The sequence below is a fragment of the Scyliorhinus torazame genome, chromosome 1, assembly GCF_047496885.1.
Source record: "Scyliorhinus torazame isolate Kashiwa2021f chromosome 1, sScyTor2.1, whole genome shotgun sequence".
Lineage (NCBI taxonomy): Eukaryota > Metazoa > Chordata > Chondrichthyes > Carcharhiniformes > Scyliorhinidae > Scyliorhinus > Scyliorhinus torazame.
The window spans coordinates 132145127-132168930 of record NC_092707.1 but is presented as its reverse complement, the minus strand read 5'-3'; the positions used below and the strand labels follow the sequence as shown (position 1 = coordinate 132168930).

The 23804-nt window shown below is 46.1% G+C and overlaps 1 protein-coding gene across 11 annotated transcripts in view; it reads right to left on the bottom strand.

The window, feature by feature from the left end:
• The window catches only part of LOC140412655 (protein 4.1-like), a 351517-nt gene that overhangs the window by 198919 nt on the left and 128794 nt on the right, over positions 1-23804 (bottom strand). For 10 of the 11 annotated variants that reach the window (XM_072500846.1, XM_072500849.1, XM_072500848.1 and 7 more), the window contains one exon: positions 2668-3145. The exons of the other annotated variant lie outside the window; for it this stretch is intronic. In XM_072500846.1, the coding sequence (XP_072356947.1) occupies positions 2668-3145 (478 nt within the window). Of the gene's footprint in view, positions 1-2667; positions 3146-23804 lie in introns of those variants that run through there. 11 annotated transcript variants of the gene reach the window in all.

The following is a 23804-nucleotide window of genomic DNA, read 5'->3' as shown; positions in this document are numbered from 1 at the left end:
TTACGCGTCGGCCGTGTAGGTCTCCGCGATGGCTGATGCGTAGGTGACCCCCCCTCCCCCTGCGCATGCGCGGGGATGACGTCAGCAGCTGCTGACGTTCCCGCGCATGCGCGGACTCCCGCCGGCCGTCGGAGTCCCTTCGGCCCCTGCTGCCGTGGCGCTAAAGGCCTGCCACGCCAGCCGGCGGGGCGCCAACCACCCCGGGGCAGGCCTAGCCCCTAAAGGTGCGGAGGAATCTGCACCTTTTGGGCGCCCCGGCGCCGGAGTGGTTCACGCCACTCCATCCCACCAGGACCCCCCGCCCTGCCGGGTAGGGGAGAATCCCGCCCCATAATGCCATCGGGGGGGGGGCCGGGAAACGGAGGTAATAGTGTCTATAGATGCGGAGAAAGAGTTTGACCGAATTCAGTGGGCGTACCTGTTTGAGGTTCTGGGATGATTTGGGTATGGGGAGGGGTTTGTAGATTGGGTTAGGTTGTCCTATAGGGCCCCGATGGTGAGTGTTCACACTAATAATATTAGCTCATCGTATTTTGGTCTACATCAGGGAACAAGGCAGGGGAGGTCCGCTGTCTCCTTTTCGCTCTGGCGATTGAACTCTGGGGAGAATGGAGCGCCAGGTCTCCCTATACGCAGACAACCTGCTGTTGGATGTTAGAAATCCGGTGGGCAGCGTTGATAGGATTATGGGGATATTGGCAGAGTTTGGTCGTTCCTGGGGTACAAGCTCAATGTGGGAAAGTGCAAGGTGTTTCCGGTAAACGCTCGGGTGTAGGGGGACGGGCTTGGAAAAGTTGCCGTTTAGGCTGGATGGGTCGAGTTTCCAATACCTGGGGATACGGGTGGTGCATAGTTGGGCCCAGTTGCACAAGCTGAATTTGGCGAACTTGGTCAAGGGGGTGAATGACTTTAGGTGGGATGCCCTGCAGCTCTCGTTTGCTGGAAGGATCCAGAGAGTAAAAATGACAAAATTTCTGTTTGTTTTTCAAAACACCCGAATTTGCTGCCCAAGTCTCTTCTTGGTAGGATAAATAAAATGATCTCAAAGTTCATATGGACGGGTACGGTTCCCCAAATTAGGAGGGTGCTTTTTGGCAAGGGACAGCGGAGAGAGGGGTTGGCGCTGCTAGATTTGTCGATTAACTACTGGGCGGCGAACGTTGAAAAGGTCAGGATGTGGGCGGTGGGGGAAGGGTCAGTGGTCGGTGTGAGGGCGGATTGAGGAGGCCTTGTGCAGAGGGACAAGTTTAAGGGCATTGCTATTGACACCTCTCCTGTTCTCGCCAGCCAGGTACTCCACGTGGTGGTCTCAATGTTCCAGAGTGTCGAATCCCTGCCAGCAGCATTTTAAGATGCAGGTAGGGCTGGATTCCATGTTCAGAATGTGGGAGTGGGCGGGGATAGAGTTCTTCAGGGATATGTTTGTGTGGGGGTCGCGGTAGAGTTTGCGGAGCTAGGACAGCTGGAGGCAGAGTTTCAACTTCTGACAGGAAATGCCAGTCAGGCACTTTGTCAGAAAGAAGCTGGCCGTTTCCAAATCTTCCCCTCCTAGCGTTATAAGATACAGTGAAGGAAAATAAATCAGAAATGGGAAGAGGGGCCTCAGAAGCTGGACTATGGAGTGACGCCTTGCAAAGGGTAAATCCGTCCTTCCCATGTGCAAGTTTTTGCCTTATTCAGTTTGAAGTGGTGCATAGAGCACACATCACAGTATCAAAGATGAGTCGGTTCTTCTCGGGGATGGAAGACAGGTGCGGGCAGTATGCAGGTGTCCGGCAAACCATATCCACATGTCCTGGGCATGCCCGAGGTTTGAGGAGTTCTGGGAGGCTTTTGCAGGAATCATGTCGAAGATTATAGGGGTGAAGGTGACTCTGAGCCTGTGGGTGGCAATATTGGGGTTTTGGAGGATCTCGGAATACAGGCAGGGAGAAAGGTTGAGGTGTTTGCCTTTGCCTCCCTGATAGTCCGGAGGTGTATATTGTTGGGGGGGGGGGGGGGGGGGGGGGGGGGGAAAGAGACCCGGAGCTGCTTAAAGCAGCAGGGGTTGCTGAGTGATCTGGTGGATTTGCTGTACCTGGAGAAGATAACATTTACTATCAGGGTTCAGAGGAGGGGCTCTTCTCGAGGTGGAGGTTGTTCATCAACTTCTTTGGGGGGGGGGGGGGGTCATGTTTTATAGTTAGAAAAGGGGCTGGGGGAAAAAGGGGGTTTTGTATTTGGAGTTTAGTTTGGCAGCGATGGTTATTGGTCTTGTGTTTTGTTTGTAAATAATTGAAAATGCCTTGAATAAAAATATTTTACAAAAAACAATGCAGCAGAATTTTTAGTACTTATTTTTGTCTTTTCGTTAAATACTTTCCAATAAATTAATTCCAGTATCATTAGCACTCATTTCAACATTACAATGTTTCAGCTAAAAAATTATAAAATCCAAAGACAAGAACTGTTCTGGACTCAGGAACACCTATCTGAATAATGACCATTTCTTCCCAACTATATATATGTTGCCATTGCAGAGTGGTTAATACTTTTTGGGACACAGAACTGCTTTGGTGACAAAAGATGCCAATTGCAAGTCAGCAACCTTAAAAGAAATACAACAATTTTCCACCAACTGATCACTAACGGTCAATGAATGGATTCAACAGTAGAAACACTCATTACCTGTGTTTCAGCACTGCTCAGTGAATGTAAATCTAAAGTGGCTTCTTCTTCAATATTATCATCCAACTCCTGATCTGCAATAGGAGCCCCCTGTTCTTTTACTTCTGTCTGCTCTACTGAACTCAGTTGTTGTTGTAGTGGTATGGTGTTGTCCTCTGCCAAAGCTACACCAATCTCTTTTCCACTCTCTTCCTCTGAAATCTGGGACTTGGGTCTCTTCAACCAGCCAGGCAAGAAGCGTGCCAATCCTTTGCTGCTTGAAGATTGTTCCTTGTCTGCCTCCTCTTTGTGGGCTGGACCACCGTTGACTGGTGCTGTTGGGGTTTGTTTGTCCACCACTTCTTTTGGCTGCTGATTCTCGTTTGGCTGGGTTTCTGCTTTGTCAAAGTTGGTGGCTTCTTGCTGCTCAGAAGTCGACGGTTGCTGATGGGGATTTCCTGTCGCAGCACTTGAGCTAACTTCTGTGGTCATGATGAAGCTGCATTTAAAAGAAGTTAAAAAGCACCATAAGATACAAATGCTCACTTAGGAGGGTCAGAACTAAACTATGACAAATTCTGATTCTCAGACTCAATTCATTATAGAATTATGCTAAAATACATTTCTGAATTGTCTTGAGTTATGGGACTGAAAAATAAATGCTATTCTGCAAAAAGTTGATCATGTCACAAACAACATGGTATACAATTCAAAGCAACATGACTGTCCCTGGAAAAGGAACTATACATATTAGAATCCCCGTGATTGCTTTTTTACTAATCCTTGTTGGTCAATGTCTGGCAACTAATAAGTGCAATTTGTATGTGTTAACGTGTGGCAAAGCTGAGAAAGACTATCCCAGAATTCCACCAGAAATGTGTTTTGGCAACAACAAAGCTGGGCGACGTTATTAATAGAAAATAACTTGTAAGATCACACTTTTAAAGCAATGTAGTTACACACAAACTCTATGGAAACCAGTACCAAATAAATCTACATCATCTCCCAAGAGGTCCATACCATAGGGTCAGTCATCACATGCCCTGAACAACAGAAGGTTACTAATCCCCTGGAAGAACTCCCCAAACTGTCAAAAACAATTATACATCTGGCACTGCCTTATATATTGCACTCCAATAAGCACACAAATTTTATGGATTACTTAAAATACTAATGAATCAACAACTAACAATTCCTTCATGAATCACAAACAAGTTTTGAGCGCCATGTAACACCTACAGTACCCCACTTGAGGGCAACATATCTCACTATTTAGTTCACTATTCAACATACTGGCCCAAATCTTGTGGAGTGGTGCATCTTAATGGGACATTTCACTGCATACAGCTTTTCTTGCAACCTTCAACTTGTAAAGTCTTTGTGGCAGAAGTACTTGGTGATTAAAAAAGCGAGCAACTGGACCAACAACCGATCACCGAAACAAAAGAAATTTAATTTTTTGTCACTATCAGCCACCTACCGGCTTGCCACAGTTCTGTAGCTTTGTTTTTGGCCTAGTGCACTGGAGAATGTCACAAGCATGGATATTAAATAACCTCACTCAATCACCTCAGAACTTTGCCACAACCAGAACCTGTGATCATGTTTAATTAGGTTATATAATGGACCTCAATAGTTAGAGCTTCACAATTAGTGTGGGGAATACAATGCGTTAAGAAACAGATTTATACCCAGCCTACCACAGTTATTACATCCTACTGTATTTAGTACAATGGGAGGTTAATTTGGCATTGCAAGCACGTGTATATTGGTGTTATTGCAATCCATTGTACTTTCAAAAAGTATTAGTTATAAAAAAATACAAATGGGATAAACTCAAATTGCAAATTTGATTTGTTAGAACTGGGCCAGAAGGGAAGCACTGAGTAATGCAGGCATTAGCCAGCATATGTTGAGATCATTTTGGTGCACACAAAAAATAAGCAGGAGCATAAACTCCCTTTTCCCAATTCAGTTAGAAGCTGCAACACTGCAGAACATAGTGTAAACAAGATGTCTGGACTGTATGCCAAAATAAAGCATGATTAAAGGGTGCCTCTAAACAAACTCAGCTACCTCATTTGGCCCAAGTAGCATGGCAGTAATTTTGCAGCAAGTTCACATGACAAAGCAGGATATGATCTACCAGTACTGCTTAAGCTAATATACATTAAAAGTGTTTCAAATGGAAGATTAATTTATGCAATACCGCAACAGAACTAACATTTTTTAAAAAAATGTAAAATTACCCCCAAATCACCAAATTTAAGGCTGCAACTTTCTTTTACAAGAACTTCAGAAGAATGAAATATCCAGAGAAAACAATCTTGTGTTATGTACTCTGGGATAACATAGGCCGATGCAGCTTTAACCAAAAGATACTCCAGACGTTGAAGTTAGTTCAATCTGATTTATTGAACCAGTAGCACAGTTCTCTATAAGTTCGACTCTCTGCTGACCTAAGTGTGGTTACTCTGTCTGACTGAACCAGACTAGCTCTTAGCCATGTGCTGGAGGTGTTATACTGTACATACACCCTGACTCACTCTGTACATGTTCATCAGTGGAAAGAGGTGGAGTGTGAATGCCTTGTGCCTTTTATAGTGAGATACCACCCCCGAGTGTCCTGCCTGCTCATTGGTCATGTCCTGTTCTCTGTGTTCATTTGCTGCCTGTCTGTGTCGGTCTGTATATGATTATCTGCATGTCTGCATATCATGACATCTTCCCTTTTTTTATGTTTTGTTGGCACATGGGAACGTACTTACATGTGGTGGCATATATTAACATATTTACAAGCGGTGGCATATGTGAATGTATTTACATGTGAAGACAGCTGTCTAATTGAGAAAACAGAACATAGCAAACAAAACAAATGTTCATAAGTCCAGTCTCTGGGGCTTGCGTCTGATCCTTGTCGGCCGCCGGAGAGGTGGTGGTGGGGACGACGGCGCCTTGACAGGCGGGATAAAAGCCTGACTGGGCCTCGTAGTTCAAGGTATCAGGAGGTGGCAAAACAACGGATGGAAACGGAGAAGAATGCGGTTGCGGGCAGGCAACTTTGCGCAGTGCCCATCTGTTTCGTCGCACAACAGAACCATCAGCCATACGTACAACATACAAGCGGGGCGCAGCCTGTCGAACAACGACAGCTGGAGCAGACCAGCCACCATCCGGTATCTTGATCTTGACAGTGTCTGCCGGGGATAACACGGGCAAATCAGTGGCATGAGCATCATAGCCCTGTTTTTGCTGCTTTGGAGCTGCTGCACCTTCTGCAGCACCGGGAGGTGATCCAGGTTGGGCAAGTGTATGGCTAGAAGTGTCTGCAGGTCCCTGTTCATCAGGAGTTGAGCCGGCGGCATGCCAGTGGACAGTGGGGTCACCCTGTACGCAAGCAGAGCAAGGTGAATGTCAGACGCAGAATCCGCGGCCTTACAGATGAGCTGTTTCACAATGTGCACCCCTTTTTCAACCTTCCCATTGGACTGCGGATAGTGTGGGCTGGAAGTGACATGTTTGAAATGGTATGACTTGGCAAACATAGACCACTCGTGGCTGTTGAAGCACAGGCCACAGTCACTCATAACAGTGAGTGGGATACCATGCCTGGAGAACGTCTCCTTACAGGCCTTGATGACTGTCCAAGATGGGAGGTCTGAGAGCTTCACGACTTCAGGGTAATTGGAGAAATAGTCAATAATCAACACGTAGTCACAACCATTCACACGAAAGAGGTCGATGCCAACCTTGGATCACGGGGAGGTCTCAATTTCATGCTGCTGGAGCATCTCCTTGCTCTGTGCTGGCTGGATGCATTGACAGGTCGCACAGTTGAGGACCACGTTCGAGATGTCCTGGCTAATACTGGGCCAGTAGACAGCCTGCCTGGCTCTGCGTCTGCACTTCTCAATGCCCAGGTGTCCCTCATGGATTTGGCGGAGCACCAAGTTCTGGAGACTGAATGGAATGACAACCCGGTCCAGCTTGAGGAGGGTACCATCAATCACCGTCAGATCGTCCTTAACATTGTAAAATTGAGGGCACTGCCCTTTCTGCCAGCCATTGGCGAGGCGGTGCATGACACGCTGCAGGAGGGGGTCTTTGGCTGTTTCCTCGCGGATACGAACCACCTTCTCATCAGATGCCGGGAGGATGCTAGCACACAGCTGCACCTGTGATTCAATCTGCCGGATGATTTCCACTACGCAATGTGATGGAGCGGGACAATGCATCAGCAATGATGAGCTCCTTGCCAAGCATGGATACTAAGTCAAAGTCGTACCTTCTGCGTTTGAGGACGATGCACTGCAACCGATGCGTCATGTCGTTCAGGTCCTTGTGGATAACGTAGAGGCCTATGATCCGTCTCGACAGTGAATGTCGGCAGGCCGTAGACATAGTTGTGAAACTTGAGAATGCCAGTGAGAAGACCCAGGCATTCCTTCTCTATTTGCGCATACCTTGTTTCGGTGGGCGTCATGGCCCTCGATGCATAGGCTACCGGTGCCCAGGATGAAGTGTCATCGCGTTGAAGCAGCACTGCACCAATGCCATCCTGGCTCGCATCTGCCGAGATCTTTGTCTCCCTGCCTGGGTCAAAAACTGGATACTGGATGGATACTGATGTGCTGCCTTCCACTCAAAGGCAGTGGACTTTTTCACCAGGTTTTGTAGGGCCGTGGTGTGTGAGGCCAGGTTTGGGATGAACTTGCCCAGAAAATTGACCATGCCCAGGAAGCACAACACCGCCTTCTTGTCTACAGGGACCTTCATGGCTTCGATGGCCTTGACCTCGTCTGTGTCCAGGCGCACGCCCTGCTGAGAGATCAGGTCACCTAGGAACTTGTGTCGACATGCTAAAGCAACATTTGGACCTGTTCAGCTTCAGGCCATTGGCATGGACATGGCGGAATACCTGCTGGAGACGGAAAACATGCTCTTCAGGGGTTGTGGATCATATGATGATGTCGTCCACATACACACTAACCCCTTCAATGCCCTCCATCATTCTGCTCCATGATGCGATGGAAGATCTCTGATGCCGAGACAATGGCAAACGGCATGCGATTATAGCAGTATCTGCCAAACGGTGTGTTGAAGGTGCGGAGCCTTCTGCTGGACTCATCCAGCTGGATTTGCCGAAATCCATGTGACGCATCTAACTTGGTGAAAAAACGTGCGTCTGCCATCTCATTGGTGAGTTCCTCCCGTTTCGGGATGGGGTAGTGTTCACGCATTATATTCTTATTGAGATCCTTGGGATCAATGCAGATGCGCAGGTCTCCCAAAGGCTTTCTAACACATACTATCGAGCTGACCCAGTCAGTTGGTTTGGTTACCTTGGAAATGATGGCCTGGTGCTGAAGATCCTTGAGCTGTGCCTTCAGGTGCTCCCTCGGCGGAGCTGGGACCCGGCATGGTGCGTGGACTACTGGCTTGGCATCAGGTTGTAGCAGAATCTTGTATTGATATGGCAGCGTGCCCATCCCGTCGAACACATCCAGATACTGAGCGAGGATGTCGTCAATGCTGGCCTGAAGATCTACATTGGAGGATGTCGTTGTGTAAACCCGCTGCACGGGTTCAGCTGCTTGCAGGCATGCGCACCAAGTAGGGATGCCCTGTCTGGCTTGACAATTTCAAAACGTAACCGTGCATGGGTGCTCCGGTTGGAGACGAGTAGATGGCAAGATCCCAGTACGTGATGGATTTCCGATGTAGTCCGGTAGCCTGCAGGCTGCTGGAAGGACCTTGGTGGGCTTCTTGATGCGTTTGAAATCTGCCTGTGAGAGGAGGTTAGCAGAAGCACCTGTGTCCAGCTTAAACTGGATGGAGCAGTGGTTGACCTGCATCACCGCACACCATTCATCCGCAGAATCCACAGCGAGGATGGATTGAATTTGTGATGAGTTGGATGTGGCATATTCACATTTGGTAATGATGCCCACACAGTAGGCGGAGTCCAGGCATTCTTCCTCTGAATCCGTTGTGCTGCCAGGATCAGAATCCTGTAATCGTTGTTGCACACTCTGAACGCACCGTCGTCGGAATTGGGAGCGCTGGCCCCTGACTGGTGGCGCAGACCTGCACAAGGCTGCATAGTGTCCAGGCTTCCCACAGTTTAAACATCTCCTGCCACTTGCAGGGCTGTGTTTCTTTAAGGGCGCAGTTCGAGCACGTCATGACGTCGGCGTCCTGGCGCTCCGCGCGTCGTCACACATGCGCAGTGCAGGTGTCGGCCGCTTCGTTATCCCGTTCGCATTGCGCATGCGTGGGGCCCCGGGAAAAGGGCGCAAAATGGCTGCTTTCATCAATGCTGAGGCGCTGCATCCGGGAGATGGCCTGCACACTCTCTGCCTTGTGGGAGGCACGTTTCTTCTTTTCAGCTGATTTGTACTGGGCATAGCGATTTTTGGCATGCTCATGCACTGTGCATGTTTCAATCGCGACTGGCAGTGTCATATGCTTGATTTTCAGTAGCTGCTCTCTGAGGATCAGAGTTAACTCCAAAAACGATTTGGTCTTTGATCATGGAGTCAGCAACATCACCAAAGTTGCAGGACAGCGCAAGCAGGCGGAGGTTAGTTAAGAAGGAGTTGAAAGATTCATCTTTACCTTGTAGACGCTGTTTGAATATGTATCGCTCGAAGATTTCATTGGTGTCCACTTCACAGTGACTGTCAAACTTGTCCAGGATGGTCTGAAACGTTGTCTTGTCCTGGCCTTTGGTGAAGTGAAAAGAGTTGAAGAGTTCGATGGATTGATCACCCAATGTTGAGAGAAGCACCATCTTCCTTGCACCAGACGCACCCACGAGGTCTGAAGCTTCGATGTACAGCAGAAACTTTTGCTTGAATGTCTGCCAGTTGGCACTGAGATTGCCGGAGGTCCTGAGCTGGTGAAGAGCCTGAATCTTCTCCATGGTGCCGGGATACATTCGCTGGTCGTCACGGAACGGACTGAGGTAAACCACCTAGATTAAGCAGTCTCCTGGCAGCATCTTGTGTCATGTACTCTGGGATAACACAGGCTGCAACTGGATGCAGCTTTAACCAAAAGATACTCCAGACCTTGAAGCTAGTTAAATCTGATTTATTGAACCAGTAGCACAGTTAGCACAGTTCTCTATGAGTTCGACTCTCTGCTAACCTAAGTGTGGTTACTCTGTCTGACTGAACCAGACTAGCTCTTAGCCACGTGCTGGAGGTGTGATACTGTAAATACACCCTGACTCACTCTGTAGATGTTCATCAGTGGAAAGAGGTGGAGTGTGAGTGCCTCGTGCCTTTTATAGTGAGATACCACCCCCGAGTGTCCTGTTCTGTGTTCATTAGCTGCCTGTCCGTATATCATTATCTGCATGTCTGCATATCATGACAAACAAGACCTCTCACTATCTAGTAACTTGTAATCTGTGACTAGGAAAGGGGGTGAAGGGACGAGAACCCCTCCTTGAGAGCCTGATATACTTTAATCCATACTTAAAATCTCAACTGAACAGCAGGACATTGTAGTGAATATGTCGAGCGCAGTATTATGATTTTTCATGGGTGTAGAGTGGATCTGATTGAAGAATACAAAGAAAATCTATCTCATGTCAGGAAATATGTCTGTAGTGTTATTCGTTCATGTGGGCTTCGATGGCTGGACCCTACACTGCCTATCCCGGAGGGCAATTAAGAGCCAATCACATTGCACCATGTCGGCAATCCTAAATATTGAGCCAGAACCCTGCCCTTTATGACTATTTTGGGGTTTCAGATGTGCCGGAGCTGCAGACAAGTGCAGGGATGGATGTCCTTGGCGTCACCTTGTTGGTGGCACTGAGACAGATCCTGTTCGGCTGGAAGTTGGCAACACCGGAGTTCTCCGGCATGGTTAGTGGATTTTATGGAGTTGTTGCATGTCGACAAGGTCAAATACTCAAGTGGGGGGGTCGATTGACAGGTTCTACCGGAGATGACAGCCGTTTATATTTTATTTCAGAGAATCGGTCACTGTTAGAGTGGGGGGAGAGAAATGGGCAGGGGGTGGGAAAGAGGGGTGAGTAAGTAGTGTTATTTGGTGTGTTTCATGGGTTGGAAGGTTGCTTTGGGGATTTGTTTGGGGTTTGTGTTTGGTTGAGGGTGTTGCTCTCTTTATTTGGTTCTAAGTATGGCGGTCAATATGGTCGCCTTCCTTCGTCCTAATTATGTTTGCTTTAGAGTAGCCAGTTATCTTTCGATACCACCACAAGGTTCAAACCCGAATACTGATCAAAGAGCCGATACACCAGTTAGTTAGTTCAAAGTCAATACTATTTATTTACACACATAGTAATATCTACTCAAGCACAAAGTATTACAAACTAAACTATCTCTAACGCTAACGCCTATACTTAGCTTTGGGTGCCCACTCAGTCAGAGGAACAATGGCCGTTGTTCCGCTCGGAGGCTATTGGGGTCGAAGTGGTACAGGAGAACAGCTAAGGTCGTCCGTCTGGTAGCGAGCGTTGACCTTGGACTTACTTGCTTCTGGTGTAGCTGGTGGAAGGGTTTCTCCGCTTTGAGAGCCGATTCCAAGAGAGCGATTCTATCTCGGGGCCTTCTTCTTATACCCGGAGGGGCTTCGCGTGCTTTTGGGTGGGCCTTGAACTTGGCCCCAAACAATTGGGCCGTATCTTGATCACTCGTATTGATCTTGACCAATAAAGAGGTGGGTGCCCTGATGGCTGGGCGTGTCCTAGGTGGCCGTTGGCCTTGCTTTGTTTACGCTTTTGGTTTGGGGAACTGGCACTGCGGGGTCTGGAGCTAGATCGGTTGTTGGAGTGTCTTTCCTTTGTTTCTGGAGATGGGCCATCAATATGCTAATAGACCTACAGTTTCAGTCTCGTCTGGGAGCTGCCGTTCCAATATGCATACGGGCTCTGTGCCTGCCTGCTTTCTTAGCATTGTCCATAGTTCCCTACAGTCTTTGCAATCATCCATTTTGTATTGTGGAAGTGGCCATCCCAGATGGCTACAAGTGTTACTTATTGTTTATATGTTTCGTAATTTTGTATAAAATGTTAAAAATGCAATAAAACCATTTCCAAAAAAGGTCAACCACATTGCTGTGGGTCTGGAGTCACATGTAGGCAAGACCAGGTGAGGACAACAGGGATTTCCTTTTATTAAGATATTAGTGGCCCAGATGGGTTTTTCTAAATTACAGCTGATGATGGTTTCATGGTCATCCGATTTTTAATTCCAAATATTTTGCTGAGTTCAACTTACACCATTCGCCATGGTGGGATTCAAACTTGCAACCCCAGAGCATTATCTTGGGTCTCTGGGTTACTCGTCCAGAAACAAAACCACTACGCCATTGCCTCCCCAACCTTGTTGGGAGTACAACAATTGTATTTGCATCTAATAGTTAAGTGTAAAGCCGTACTGTAAAAATTGGCACAACATCTTAAAAGGAATAATTTCTGACTGATCAATAGAAAAAAGTGCAGATTAAGGTTCTGTAATACATACACCTTATAATGCAGCCTCTAGTAATCTAACAGGAATTAAATTAAAGCTATATTTGGAACAAATTATGTTAAAATATTGGAACTTTAAAAAAAACACAATATCGTTATACTACAATTGCAGCTGCCATGCTTTGCCGCACTGGTAAACTTGTACCATGTGCACAAACCAACTGAAAGACAGATGGACAGAATTTGATTTGTATTGTGCCTTTCAGGACTATAGGACATTATCCCCAAATATTTAAAGCCAATGAGGAACTTATTAAGTTGTAATGTAGCAACTAATTTTCAGACAGCCAGCTTCCACAATATAGTATGACCACATACTCTACTTTACTGTTATTGATTGAGGAATAACTACTTGCCAGGACACTGGGTGTTAACATCCCTGATCTTCTTTTAATAGTGCCATGGGTTCTTTTATGCCCAGCCAAGAAGGAAAGCAGGACCACAGTTTAACATCTCATCTTAAAAAAGGCACCTCCAACAGTGCAACATTCCTCAGTACTGCAGTCATGATTTTTGTGCTCAAGTCTTGGAATCATAGAATTTACAGTGCAGAAGGAGGTCATTCGGCCCATCGAGTCTGCACCGGCCGTTGGAAAGAGCACCCTACTTAAGCCCACACCTCCACCCTCTCCCCGTAACCTAGTAACCTCATCTAATCTTTTTGGACATCAAGAGCAATGTAGCATGGCCAATCCTAACCTGCACATCTTTGGATTGTGGGAGGAAACCGGACCACCCGGAAGAAACCCACGCAGACACTGGGAGAACATGCAGACTCCGCACAGACAGTGACCCAAGCCGGGAATCAAACCTGGGACCCTGGAGCTGTGAAGCAACTGTGCTAACCACAGTGCTACCGTGCTGCCCCTTACGTTTCTCATTACGAGTTCACGAGTGCAACGTGAACTCCTAACCTTCTGATTCAGACGATTGTGACCAACCAAGACATGGCTCATGCAGGCCATTATTGTGAAGATACCAAGTTTTTGCCAAATCTTCTTTTGGCAGATGATGGGGAATCATAGATGATGATTCTTATTTTCGAAAATTATTAAATAAGCTTTTTCTCATCTTTGATAAATAGATGACTATTATATTTACATGAAAAATCATTGAGCTGTTTGGACCCATTTTCTTCTCCTCAATATTATAAAACCTTCTTTAAAAGCAAAATAATTGCATATATATATCTTGCATTAGGGTGTTTGCCCATCAAGAGACTAGCCCATCAAGAGACTACATTCTCACATGAATCATACTTTTCTTTACCCCACCACTTACGGCCTCTTCAGTTGCCCGGTTCACCAACTGGAATTTGCACCCCAAACGCCTCTGCCTCTCTAAGATCTTCTTTAAAATTGAGCTTTAAACCACAATTTGGTTACTCTTCATAAACTCTGTTTGTTTTCCCCATGTACTTATGAATGTCTGGAGATGCTTTTCTATGCTAAAGCTACAATGTAGCTGAAAGATACTGTTGCTGTTGGATTATCTTTTGATTAAGCAAAATGTGCCTGTTCAAACTATCTAATTATGTACATTATCTATTCGAACATGTCAATAACCAGAAGCAACCTATTTCTTCAAATAAAACTCACAGAACCAATGGACAGAATCCTACAGTGCAGAAGGACGTAATTCGGGCCAGTGATTCTGCACCGACCCTCTGAAAGAGCACCCTACCAAGGCCCACTCCCCCACCCTATCCCTGTAACCACACCTAACCTGCACATCTTTGGACATAAGGGCAATGTAGCAGGGCCAAACCACCTAACCTGCACATCTTTGGACTTTGGAAGGAAACTGGAGCACCCGTGGCGTTTTACCCACGCAGACACGGGTAAAACATGCAAACTCCACACGGACAGTCACCCAAGGTTGGAATTGAAGCCTGGTCCCTGGCACTGTGACGCAGCAGCAGTGCTAACCACTGTCATCGTGCTGCAATATAAACAAATTATATCTAGAATATCCACAATCTATTTAAAGGTTGATCAGTTCTTTCCAATCCATTCATATGAAAATGTACCATAACTAATATCTTAAGTGATCTATCTCAATGTGGGATTTTTAGTATTGGAATGCAACAATTAAAGCTTCCTTTTAGTATTGTAACAGAGTACCACATTTCCTGTCAACTACTACGTGTTCATATTTTCTGGTTTGCTGTTCCATCCCTTTAGATAATAATCTGCTTGGACTTCAAAGAAAAACTGCAAGAATAATAGGAGAATGTCTCACAGCAGAACTACTACAGATTCTACAAATTCCAAGAGCTAGTTATAAGAACAAAAGTAACTATTCCTGTAACAAGATTAGCAATGTATTGAAGAGTATATTTAGTACCATATTTTGTGACCAAAAGAAAATGGAGCATTGAATCCAATACTTGACAATGATATTGTAAATTCAAATACATTTTATTTGAAACTGCTTTTTGACCAATGTGATGATGCATTAAGCAGTTAGTTTGAAATATACAGTAGCTAATTTTCTGCTGATGTGTTCAAAGTTACAGCCAATGAATACATTTTAAAAACCTCTCCATGACATGTTTCGAAATAATATTCATACAAAACTATGCCCAGTTCTGAGTGCAGACTATCAAGTGTAATAGAAATAGTGCCAAAATGTTTACAGAACTGTTTTGTTACATGCTATTCTATCACACTGTAAACATGTTGTAAACCATTTAATAAATAGCACAGTACACAACAAAGCTATTTCAGTACTGTCACTCCATTAAAAATGACAAAACTTAACCAGGCTTATTTTCAACTCCCAAAACAAACTGCTAAACACATCAACATCGACACGATGCCAAATTCTTTACAAATTGCAGCTGCCTACTGATACCACACAGCAAAGGCTTACATCGTCAGCATACTGTCCATCCCAAACAATTCACTGTCCATATTCAGACATTGATCTGAAAAGATTCCAAATCCTCTTTTCCGCAAGCTTTGGAGCTACCATTGTTTACTTTGAAACTGACTTGCTGCCAATAATCTATTTACTCAAACACAGTCCAAAATGCAAAAATTTAAAAAAAATACCTGACTACTGAATAGCCTAGATCTTTTTCTTTTTAGACAATGTTTTAACTAACCATGGACATCCAAGATAAATTAAACACCCTCTATACATCATTTTTCTGCACACAAAAATCATTTTTCTGCACACAAAAACAAATGGGAAACAAACCATCCAGCTGATTTGTTTGACAAGCTGCGTATGAATGTTTCGAATCTTTGATTCCAAAGGGGCTTGTCACAGTAACTTCATTGAAGCCTACTTGTGACAATAAGCGATTTTCATTTCAAATTCACAAAGCTGGTAAGTACAAATCAAAACTTAAGCTTTCACTGTAACAAAGTGGAGCCCCAAATTCTAGAGAAGTGATAATCACACTGCTGTCAACAATATCCTCAAAAAAAGTCTTTCCTCACTCACTCAACATTCACCAGTATCAGATATCTGCTTCCTCTTAATTCTAAGAACATGTTATTCTACGAAACGGAAACGGTCAGCTTGTTCTTGAATATTTTAAAATATTTAGAGTTTGACCATAACATTACAGTAAGTTATTCAACTTTATAAAATGCCAAGTCCGACTACTTAATTCTTCCCAACAATCACAATTGAATATACCATGTTGAATTTGGATTACAAAAGTCACCACTACATGAGATCAGAAAATGATCTGTGGAATATTCAGATTTTAAGCACAATGGTTTACAACAAGAAGTGAATCATGTGTATTTATGAAAATTAAGCACTGCTGCCACACATTTTTCTGCACGCAAAAACAAGTGTACACCTAAACCACCCAACATTCACAACCTTCTAAATGTACAAACATTCACACTAAATTAACACCAGACATGTTAAGAATGAGTGAATTATTTTTGAAATTCTTTATAATCAATTAATGAATGTTTCATATGGGTAAATTTGCTCCTACTGCATTATTAAACTCAACAGGCAACAATTGAACCTTTGTCATACTATTTTGTAAGAACAAAGAACAAAATAATGCAATACCTACAAATTGAGACACAGTCAGCAAAACTAGGATCCAAAACAGAATACCAATCCCATAAAGTTAACTGGATGTAGGTTCTGAAAATGGGTGACATTCACACACATGGAAGCTTAATTCTTCTGGTCTCAATTGTCCTCTGGTGGAGCAGCACCAGGGAGACTTCTGGGAATGGTTGCATCAGTTTATATTACCGGACTAGAAGGGACTTCTGGTGATGACGTTGGGCTGAGCAGTCGCACGTCAGGTGGCTTTCATCCCTCGGATCCGTAAAACAATCACCTTTCAGCAAAATCTTGCACAAAAATCCAACGATTTGTTTGCCCAAACGTTAAGAGGTCGGGGGAAGAAAGAGCGAGAAATGCCAATCCAGGGGCCGCACAGAGACCAGGAGTGAAAGGGGTCTGGAACAGAGGCAATCGGACGAGCAGACCAGCGCACGAGGTGGCTTGCAGGTTTCGCCAGAGCGAAAAGGGCAGACCAGCCAAGCACAAAACTCTCCCTCACCGGGAGAGAACTGGATGGCATCACTCTCAGGAGGCGCTGAATGAGCACCGGCAGGAAATTAAAACAGACATACAGTGAAAGACGCAGTAGCCAAAACCCTGGTCCAAATACAGATCGCTCTGAGCAGGGCTGAAAAGTAACTGGAGGCCCAAGAAGCCACCATCAAGGACCTTGACAAAGCCTCAACCGACCAGAGTGATTGGATTGTGGCACTGGAAAAGAAGGTGGCGAGGCTGATCACTATGCAGGGCAACCTGAGGGGGAAAGGCCGCGGACCAAGAGAATTGGTCAAGGAGGCAGAACCTGCAGATCGTGGGGCTACCAAAGGCAACCGAAGGTGGAGACCCCATGGGCAACCTGGTGGGAAGGGAGACTTTCCCTAACCCACCAGAAATAGGCAGGGCTCATCGGTCACTGCAACCAAAATCCAAAGCTGGGGAACAACCAATGGCCATAATAGACAAACTGCACCGGTACCAGGACCGGGTAAGAATCCTGCTCTGGGCCAGGCAGTCCAAGAATTGCATTTGCGAAGGACATAGGCTCCGAATTTACCAGTAGATTGGGGCTGACCTGGCCAAGAGCAGGGCGGAATTCAACAGGGTGAAAGCCGCGCTTTGATATGTCGTACTCAGCCAAGCTCTGGGTCACATATCAGGCCAAAGATCACTTTTTTAGCAGATAAGTTAGTTGCAGAGTGCGGGTTGGAGCAGCAACAACAGGGGAAGCAGTAAAGGGCCCCAGGCAAAGAACAACAACGTGCAGCAAACCAACAAAGAGGGGAAGAGGAGGGAGAGAAGGACCTCTCTCCCCCCCACCCCATCCCCCCCACCCACCAAACACATCCCGATCGACGAACAGCAAGCCGCCACCCGAGAGACAGCTGCACCCAGGAGCACGTGGCCCCATTCGCGCAAACGAGGGCAGCAGCAGGGGGAAAGCAGAGTAACAAACGGGACAAGTGTAGGGTAAAACGGGGAAAGAATGGGCAGGAACCATAGAAAGCAGGCGGGAGGAAAAAGGAACAGTAACTCCCAGGGACGGGAAGCAAAGGGGGAAAGGGGATAGGGGGGGGGGAACACAGGAAGAGGGGGTCATAGGGTAAGAGAAAAAGACTGGGACAGAGCGATACCGACAGAGCAAAGAAGCACTGCAAACAACCAGTGAGTATGGTCTCTGGGCGAAGGGGGATCCTGGGGTACAGGAGCTTACCCACGTGGCGGACGCACTGTTGGTGGCCATTTTGGATGACCCCTGGACAAAGGGAGACCCTGGAGTGCAGGGGCATATCCACATGGTGGACACACAGTGGGTGGCCATGCTGGGTGCCCCTAGGACAAAGGGAAACCCCGGAGCGCAGGGACTTGACCGCATGGGAAAAGCAGTGACTGCAGCCATCTTGGACGGCCCCCTAACAAAGGGAAACCCGGAGTGCAGGGGCGCATCTACCAGGTAAGTACGGTTAATCTCACAGGAGCAGGGGGAAAAACCCCTCCCAATCAGGATAGTCATCTGTAATGTCAGGGGACTAAACAGCCCAGTGAAAAGATCCAGAGTCTTCACCCACCTAAGAAACGTGAGAGCCGTCATGGACTTCCTCCAAGAGATTCACCTGAGAGCAGGACTGACTGCAGGTAACAAAGGACTGGGTGAGACAGACCTACCATTCCCGTTATGGGACGAGTGCCGGGGGGGTAGCTATTCGGAGAAATAAGAGGACGATGTTCAAGGCGACAAAGACGGTAACGGACTAAGGGGGACGTTAACGTTATATCACGGTCAGCAGGGCCCTAGATGGGGAACCGGTAGTACTCGTTATCGTGTACGCTCCCAACTGGGACGACACAAAATTAATTGAAAAGACCATGGCGGAAATCCCTGATACAGCGACTCACCATTTCCACAGTGAAATGGCTGTGTCTCTATCAGACACCCAGGAGGACATTGCTCCTGCACCTGCATCATGCTGGCTTTTGGTACCAGTGCAGATACACACACGTAAATGGGCACTAGGTTATTACCTCTGCAGAGAGTGGATGAGGATGTGGAAGGCAGAGAGGCAGATGAAAATACAGGCATGTCTGAAGATGGCATTGGTCATTAGCTTCACACAACTGTGTGCGGCTGAATGCAAGACACAGTACAGATGCCACGCTCAGCTCTGAAGTGAACTGAGCATTTGGAGTTGTTAGGGTTAGTTCGTCACGCTAAGATGGAGGATAGACCTCCCAATTACAGCTGATCGGTTTCAGATATTTCTTTTTTTTAAGATTTAAATTTAGAGTAGGCTGAAGTGGGATTGGTATCCGTGGTTGAAGATTAGGGATAAGAGTGGACTTGGGTATCCTTTATACGGCAGCGGTTACAGTGAGTCAGTGGGTGTCCCCCTTCCTGGGGGTTTCTTTTTTCCTTCTTTCATCTAGACAAACATTGTGCTGGTCCTGTTCTGGCCTGGTGGTGTGGGTGCGGGTTCTTGGGTGGTGATGGGGGGGGCTCTCTCCCAGACACTCTTGATGGGTATCTTGACAGTGCTTCTTCTCCCGGATTGGGATCGGCTCCTGGCTAAGGAAGAGGAATTATCCTTTCCCTCCCTGTGTGAGTGGGAATGGTGTATTGCCCACAGACTTGGCAGGTTGTGGATTTTGGGGTTGTGTTGAGATCTTGAGGACATAAGTTTTCTCTTTGGACGATGATGGGCTAAGCCAAGCCCGGCATGAAGGCTGGTATCCTGTTGTCACCAAGGCTCAGAGGTTCCCCCTTTTAAGGGACCTGTGGGATGTGGGGTAGGGGGCATACTGATTCCCTGTTCCATTGTTTTCCCCTACTTCTTTTTTATGCAAGGCATTATTTTGTAGCTTGTGTCAACTTCTAAAATGTATCATAATAAATAAACTTAATAAACAAATTCTGACAGGGCTGAACAGACTCATGCTGGGATATTGTTTCCTCTGGCTGCGGGAGGGCATTTAGAACAAGGGGTCATGGTCTCAGGGATACAGGGTAGGCCGTTTAGGACCGAGATTAGGAGAAATCTCTTCACTCAGAGGCTGGTGGATCTATGGAATTCTCGAAGAAAGAAATAGATACATTTCTAGACATTAAAGGCATCAAGGGGTATGGGGAGAGTGCGGGAGTATGCCATTGAGATAGAGGATCAGCCATGATCACGCTGAATGGCAGAGCAGGTTTGATGTGCCAAATGGCCCACTTTTGCTCTTATGAATAGATAAACAGTGCTAAAGTAGGATTTACTCACCCTGCTCATTGATATACAGTTTAGATTTCATCAGGACCAGGCAGCCTTGTTTCAAAATGGAGATTATTTTACTGAAGAAGGTTCCCTCTTGAAACCTCCCTTTGACTAAATTAGTTTTTTTTTAATTTTTTTAAATCGACTTTCTGGCAAAGCAAGATGTTTGATTGGCCCCTTCAAACCTCCTTGCAGCCCCATAAGGGGTCACCAGACCCTGATCTATAGGATACACTGCTACAAATCATCAAAGCTGTAGCAGCACTGCCTAATTCTGAAACCATGAGAAAGACAAGGAGAGTATGTATATGGGAACATTAACAATTCCAAGTCACATGTGTCCGACTGGGACCTTTATTGCCATTCCTTTCCTGTCATTGGTTCAAATTTCCAACTGAACCACATTCTGGTAGTTCAAGAAAGTGGTCCACCACGACCATCTCAAGAGCAGTTAAGGATTGGTATGGAATTTTGGTCTTGCCAGCGACATCAATATTCCAAAAATGAATTTAAAAGAGAGATCTCCCCAAACATGGAGGGCCGATTGGAGAGTATAAAATTTCAGGACATTATAATAATAATCTTTATTATTGTCACAAGTAGGCTTACGTGGCTTAACTGCAATGAAGTTACTGTGAAAATTGTTCACTCACTTCATAACCAAAGAATATGCACAGAGACCACCACGTTCTAAGAGCAGCTGAAACATTTTGTCCATTTCATTACTTTAAGAGTATATGAATCACGATATTTCTCAACGAAGGTGAAAAGTCTGTGTATCCACAGGACTTGTGGTCGACAGGTGAATTTAAAAATAACCATGAAAGGCTTTCCATGAAATAAGACTAACTGAAAGATTGAAAATGTTCCATTAATTATCCACGTGCGGGCAGATTTAGAATATCTCCTTCAGAGCTAAAACAGAAAGTTATTAAGGGCATCCAATCATCATAATTTCCCCTTCACTTCGACCACTGGCAACGAGGATAGTGAATTTAAAGCATCTACATGCAGTTGACCTTCAGCTGAACCTATGAACAAATAATCAGTTGGAACAACCCAAACCAAGTCTTATTTAATTTGCACACTGCTGCTGGAATCAACATGATAAGCAAAAAATTGCAGAGTCTAAAGGAAGATAATCAATGGCTGGGATGGAATGTACATGCGTGACCATAACAGTTCATTTTACATTAATGAGATACCACCAACAATTCAAGACACTGTATAGAAATAATATTAACCAGGGGCAACATGGTGGCGCAGTGGTTAGCACTGCTGCCTCACGGTGCCGAGGTCCCAGTTTCGATCCAGGCCCTGGGTCTCTGTCCGTATGGAGTTTGCACATTCTCCCCGTGTTTGTATGGGTTTCGCCCCCGCAACCCAAAGAAGTGCAGGGTAGGTGGATTGGCCATGCTAAATTGCCCCTTAATTGGAAGAAATGAATTGGGTGCTCCAAATTTATAACAAAAAAAGAAATAACATTAACCACAAGTGGTATATCAGCTCTTCACAGATGTTACTGCTAGAATTCAGTTAAACAAGGTCACTAAGAATTAAAAAACATATCACAGGCTCTACTTTGCAATTATATTCTACATGGTTCTACATTGCCACCACAGAAATTTCTTGAAAATAGCTTTAATGGTTTGTCGGACAGTAATATATTTTGCATATATTTTTAAGATCATGTGGTGCAGCATCAAATCGGAGGTAAAATATACAGCGGAGTGATAGAAGCATGAATCTACCTCCAGGGTTATTCAGTGTTTGTGAAGGAGACAAAAAAAGGAACAGGCAGTGGCATTGCATTGCTGGTTAAAGAGCAAATTAACACAATAGTAAGGAAGCATTTTGTCTTGACGACGTGGAATCTGTATGGGGAGAGCTGAGAAACACCACAGGGAAAATTTTTTAGTGGGAGTTGTATACAGACCCCAAACTGTAGTGGTAATGTTAGGATTGACATTAAACTGAAAATTAGAGACGCATGCGATAAAGTAACACCTATAATTATGGGTGATTTTAATCTGCATGTAGATTAGGCAACATCAAATTAGTCATAATACCGTAGAAAAGGAATTCCTGGTGTGTGTAAGGGATGGTTTGCTGGACCAATACATTGAGGAACCAATTAGAGATCAGGCCATCCTAGCCGCATGCTGGCGCACCAGCTGCGGAGGCAGGCTGCGTCCAGGGAAATATTGAAGATCCGGACTGGGGCTGGGGATGTGGTGTCAGAGCTAGGGAAGATAAATGAGGCATTTAGAGAGTATTACCAGGGACTTTATGAGGCGGACCCGGAGGGAGAGAAGGGGAACATGGGGCGGTTTCTGGATGAGCTGGAATTTCCCCAGGTGGAAGAAGCAAAGAGGCAGGCGTTGGAGGAGCCCCTGGGGCTGAGGGAACTGCAGGATAGTATCAGGGGTATGAAGTCGGGGAAGGCCCCTGGGTTGGATGGGTACCCGGCAGAATTTTATAAGGAATTTGCAGCCGACCTGGCACCACATCTGTTGCGGGCGTTAAATGAAGCACTGGAGAAGGGAGAGTTGCCGGAGACGATGAAGCAGGCAGTAATCACACTAATCCCGAAAAAGGGAAGGATCCGGTGGAATGTGGGTCGTATAGACCCATATCACTATTGAACACGGATGTGAAAGTATTGGCTAAGTTGTTGGCGGGGAGGATGGTGTCCCAGGGGTGGTTGCAGAAGATCAAACAGGCTTTGTGAAGGGCAGGCAGCTCACGAGTTGAATGTGGTGATGAATCCTTCGAGAGCGCTGGTACTGGAGGTGGTGGTGTCCATGGACACGGAGAAAGCATTTGATCGGGTGGAGTGGCGGTACTTGTTCAAAGTTTTGGGAAGGTTTGGGTTCGGGCCAAGATTTGTGGCATGGGTGCGGTTGCTGTATGTGGCGCCAAGAGCGAGGGCGAGGACGAATGATATGAGCTCACAAAACTTTGACTTACACAGGGTTACGAGGCAGGGGTGCCACTGTCGCCGCTGCTGTTTGCGCTGGCCATAGAGCCGTTGGCGATGGCTCTCAGGGGGTCGGCAGAGTGGCAGGGGATAATGAGAGGACAGAGGGAGCATCGGTGTCGCTCTATGCCGATGACCTCCTGCTGTATGTTTCGGACACGTTGGAGAGTATGGGAAGGATTATGGGCCTGTTGGGGAGGTTTGGAGGGTTCTCGGGATACAAGCTGAATGTAGGGAAAAGCGAGGTATTCCCGGTGAATGAGCTGGCACAGCAGGCTAATTTAGGGGGGATGCCATTTACGGTAGCGAGGGATAGGTTTAGGAACTTGGGGATTCAGGTAGTGAGGGAATGGACGGGGCTCCATAAGTGGAACTTAACAAAGCTGGTGGGAGGAGGCCAGGAAGGATCTTAGTAGGTGGGATACACTGCATTTAACATTGGCGGGGAGGGTCCAAGTGGTGAAAATGAATATTCTGCCGAGGTTCTTTTTTATCTTTCAGGCTCTCCCGATCTTTATACCAAAGGCCTTTTTTCGGAAAGTGGACACAGTCATCTCTGACTTTGTAAGGGCGGGGAAGGTGCCGAGGGTGGGGAGGACCCTGCTACAGAGGCAGAGGCAGCAGGGGAGGGTTGGCATTACCAAACTTGCTTCTTTATTATTGGGCGGCGAATGTGGACAAGGTGCGGCAGTGGTGAGAAAGAGAAGGGGTAGAGTGGTTTAGGATGGAGGAGGAATCCTGTAAGAGGTCTAGTTTGAGGGCTATAGTGACGGCAGCATTGCCAATGGCTCCAAGTAGGTATTCAGGGAGCCCAGTGGTGCAGTCCACGGTGAAGATATGGAATCAGCTGAGGAGGCATTTTAGGGTG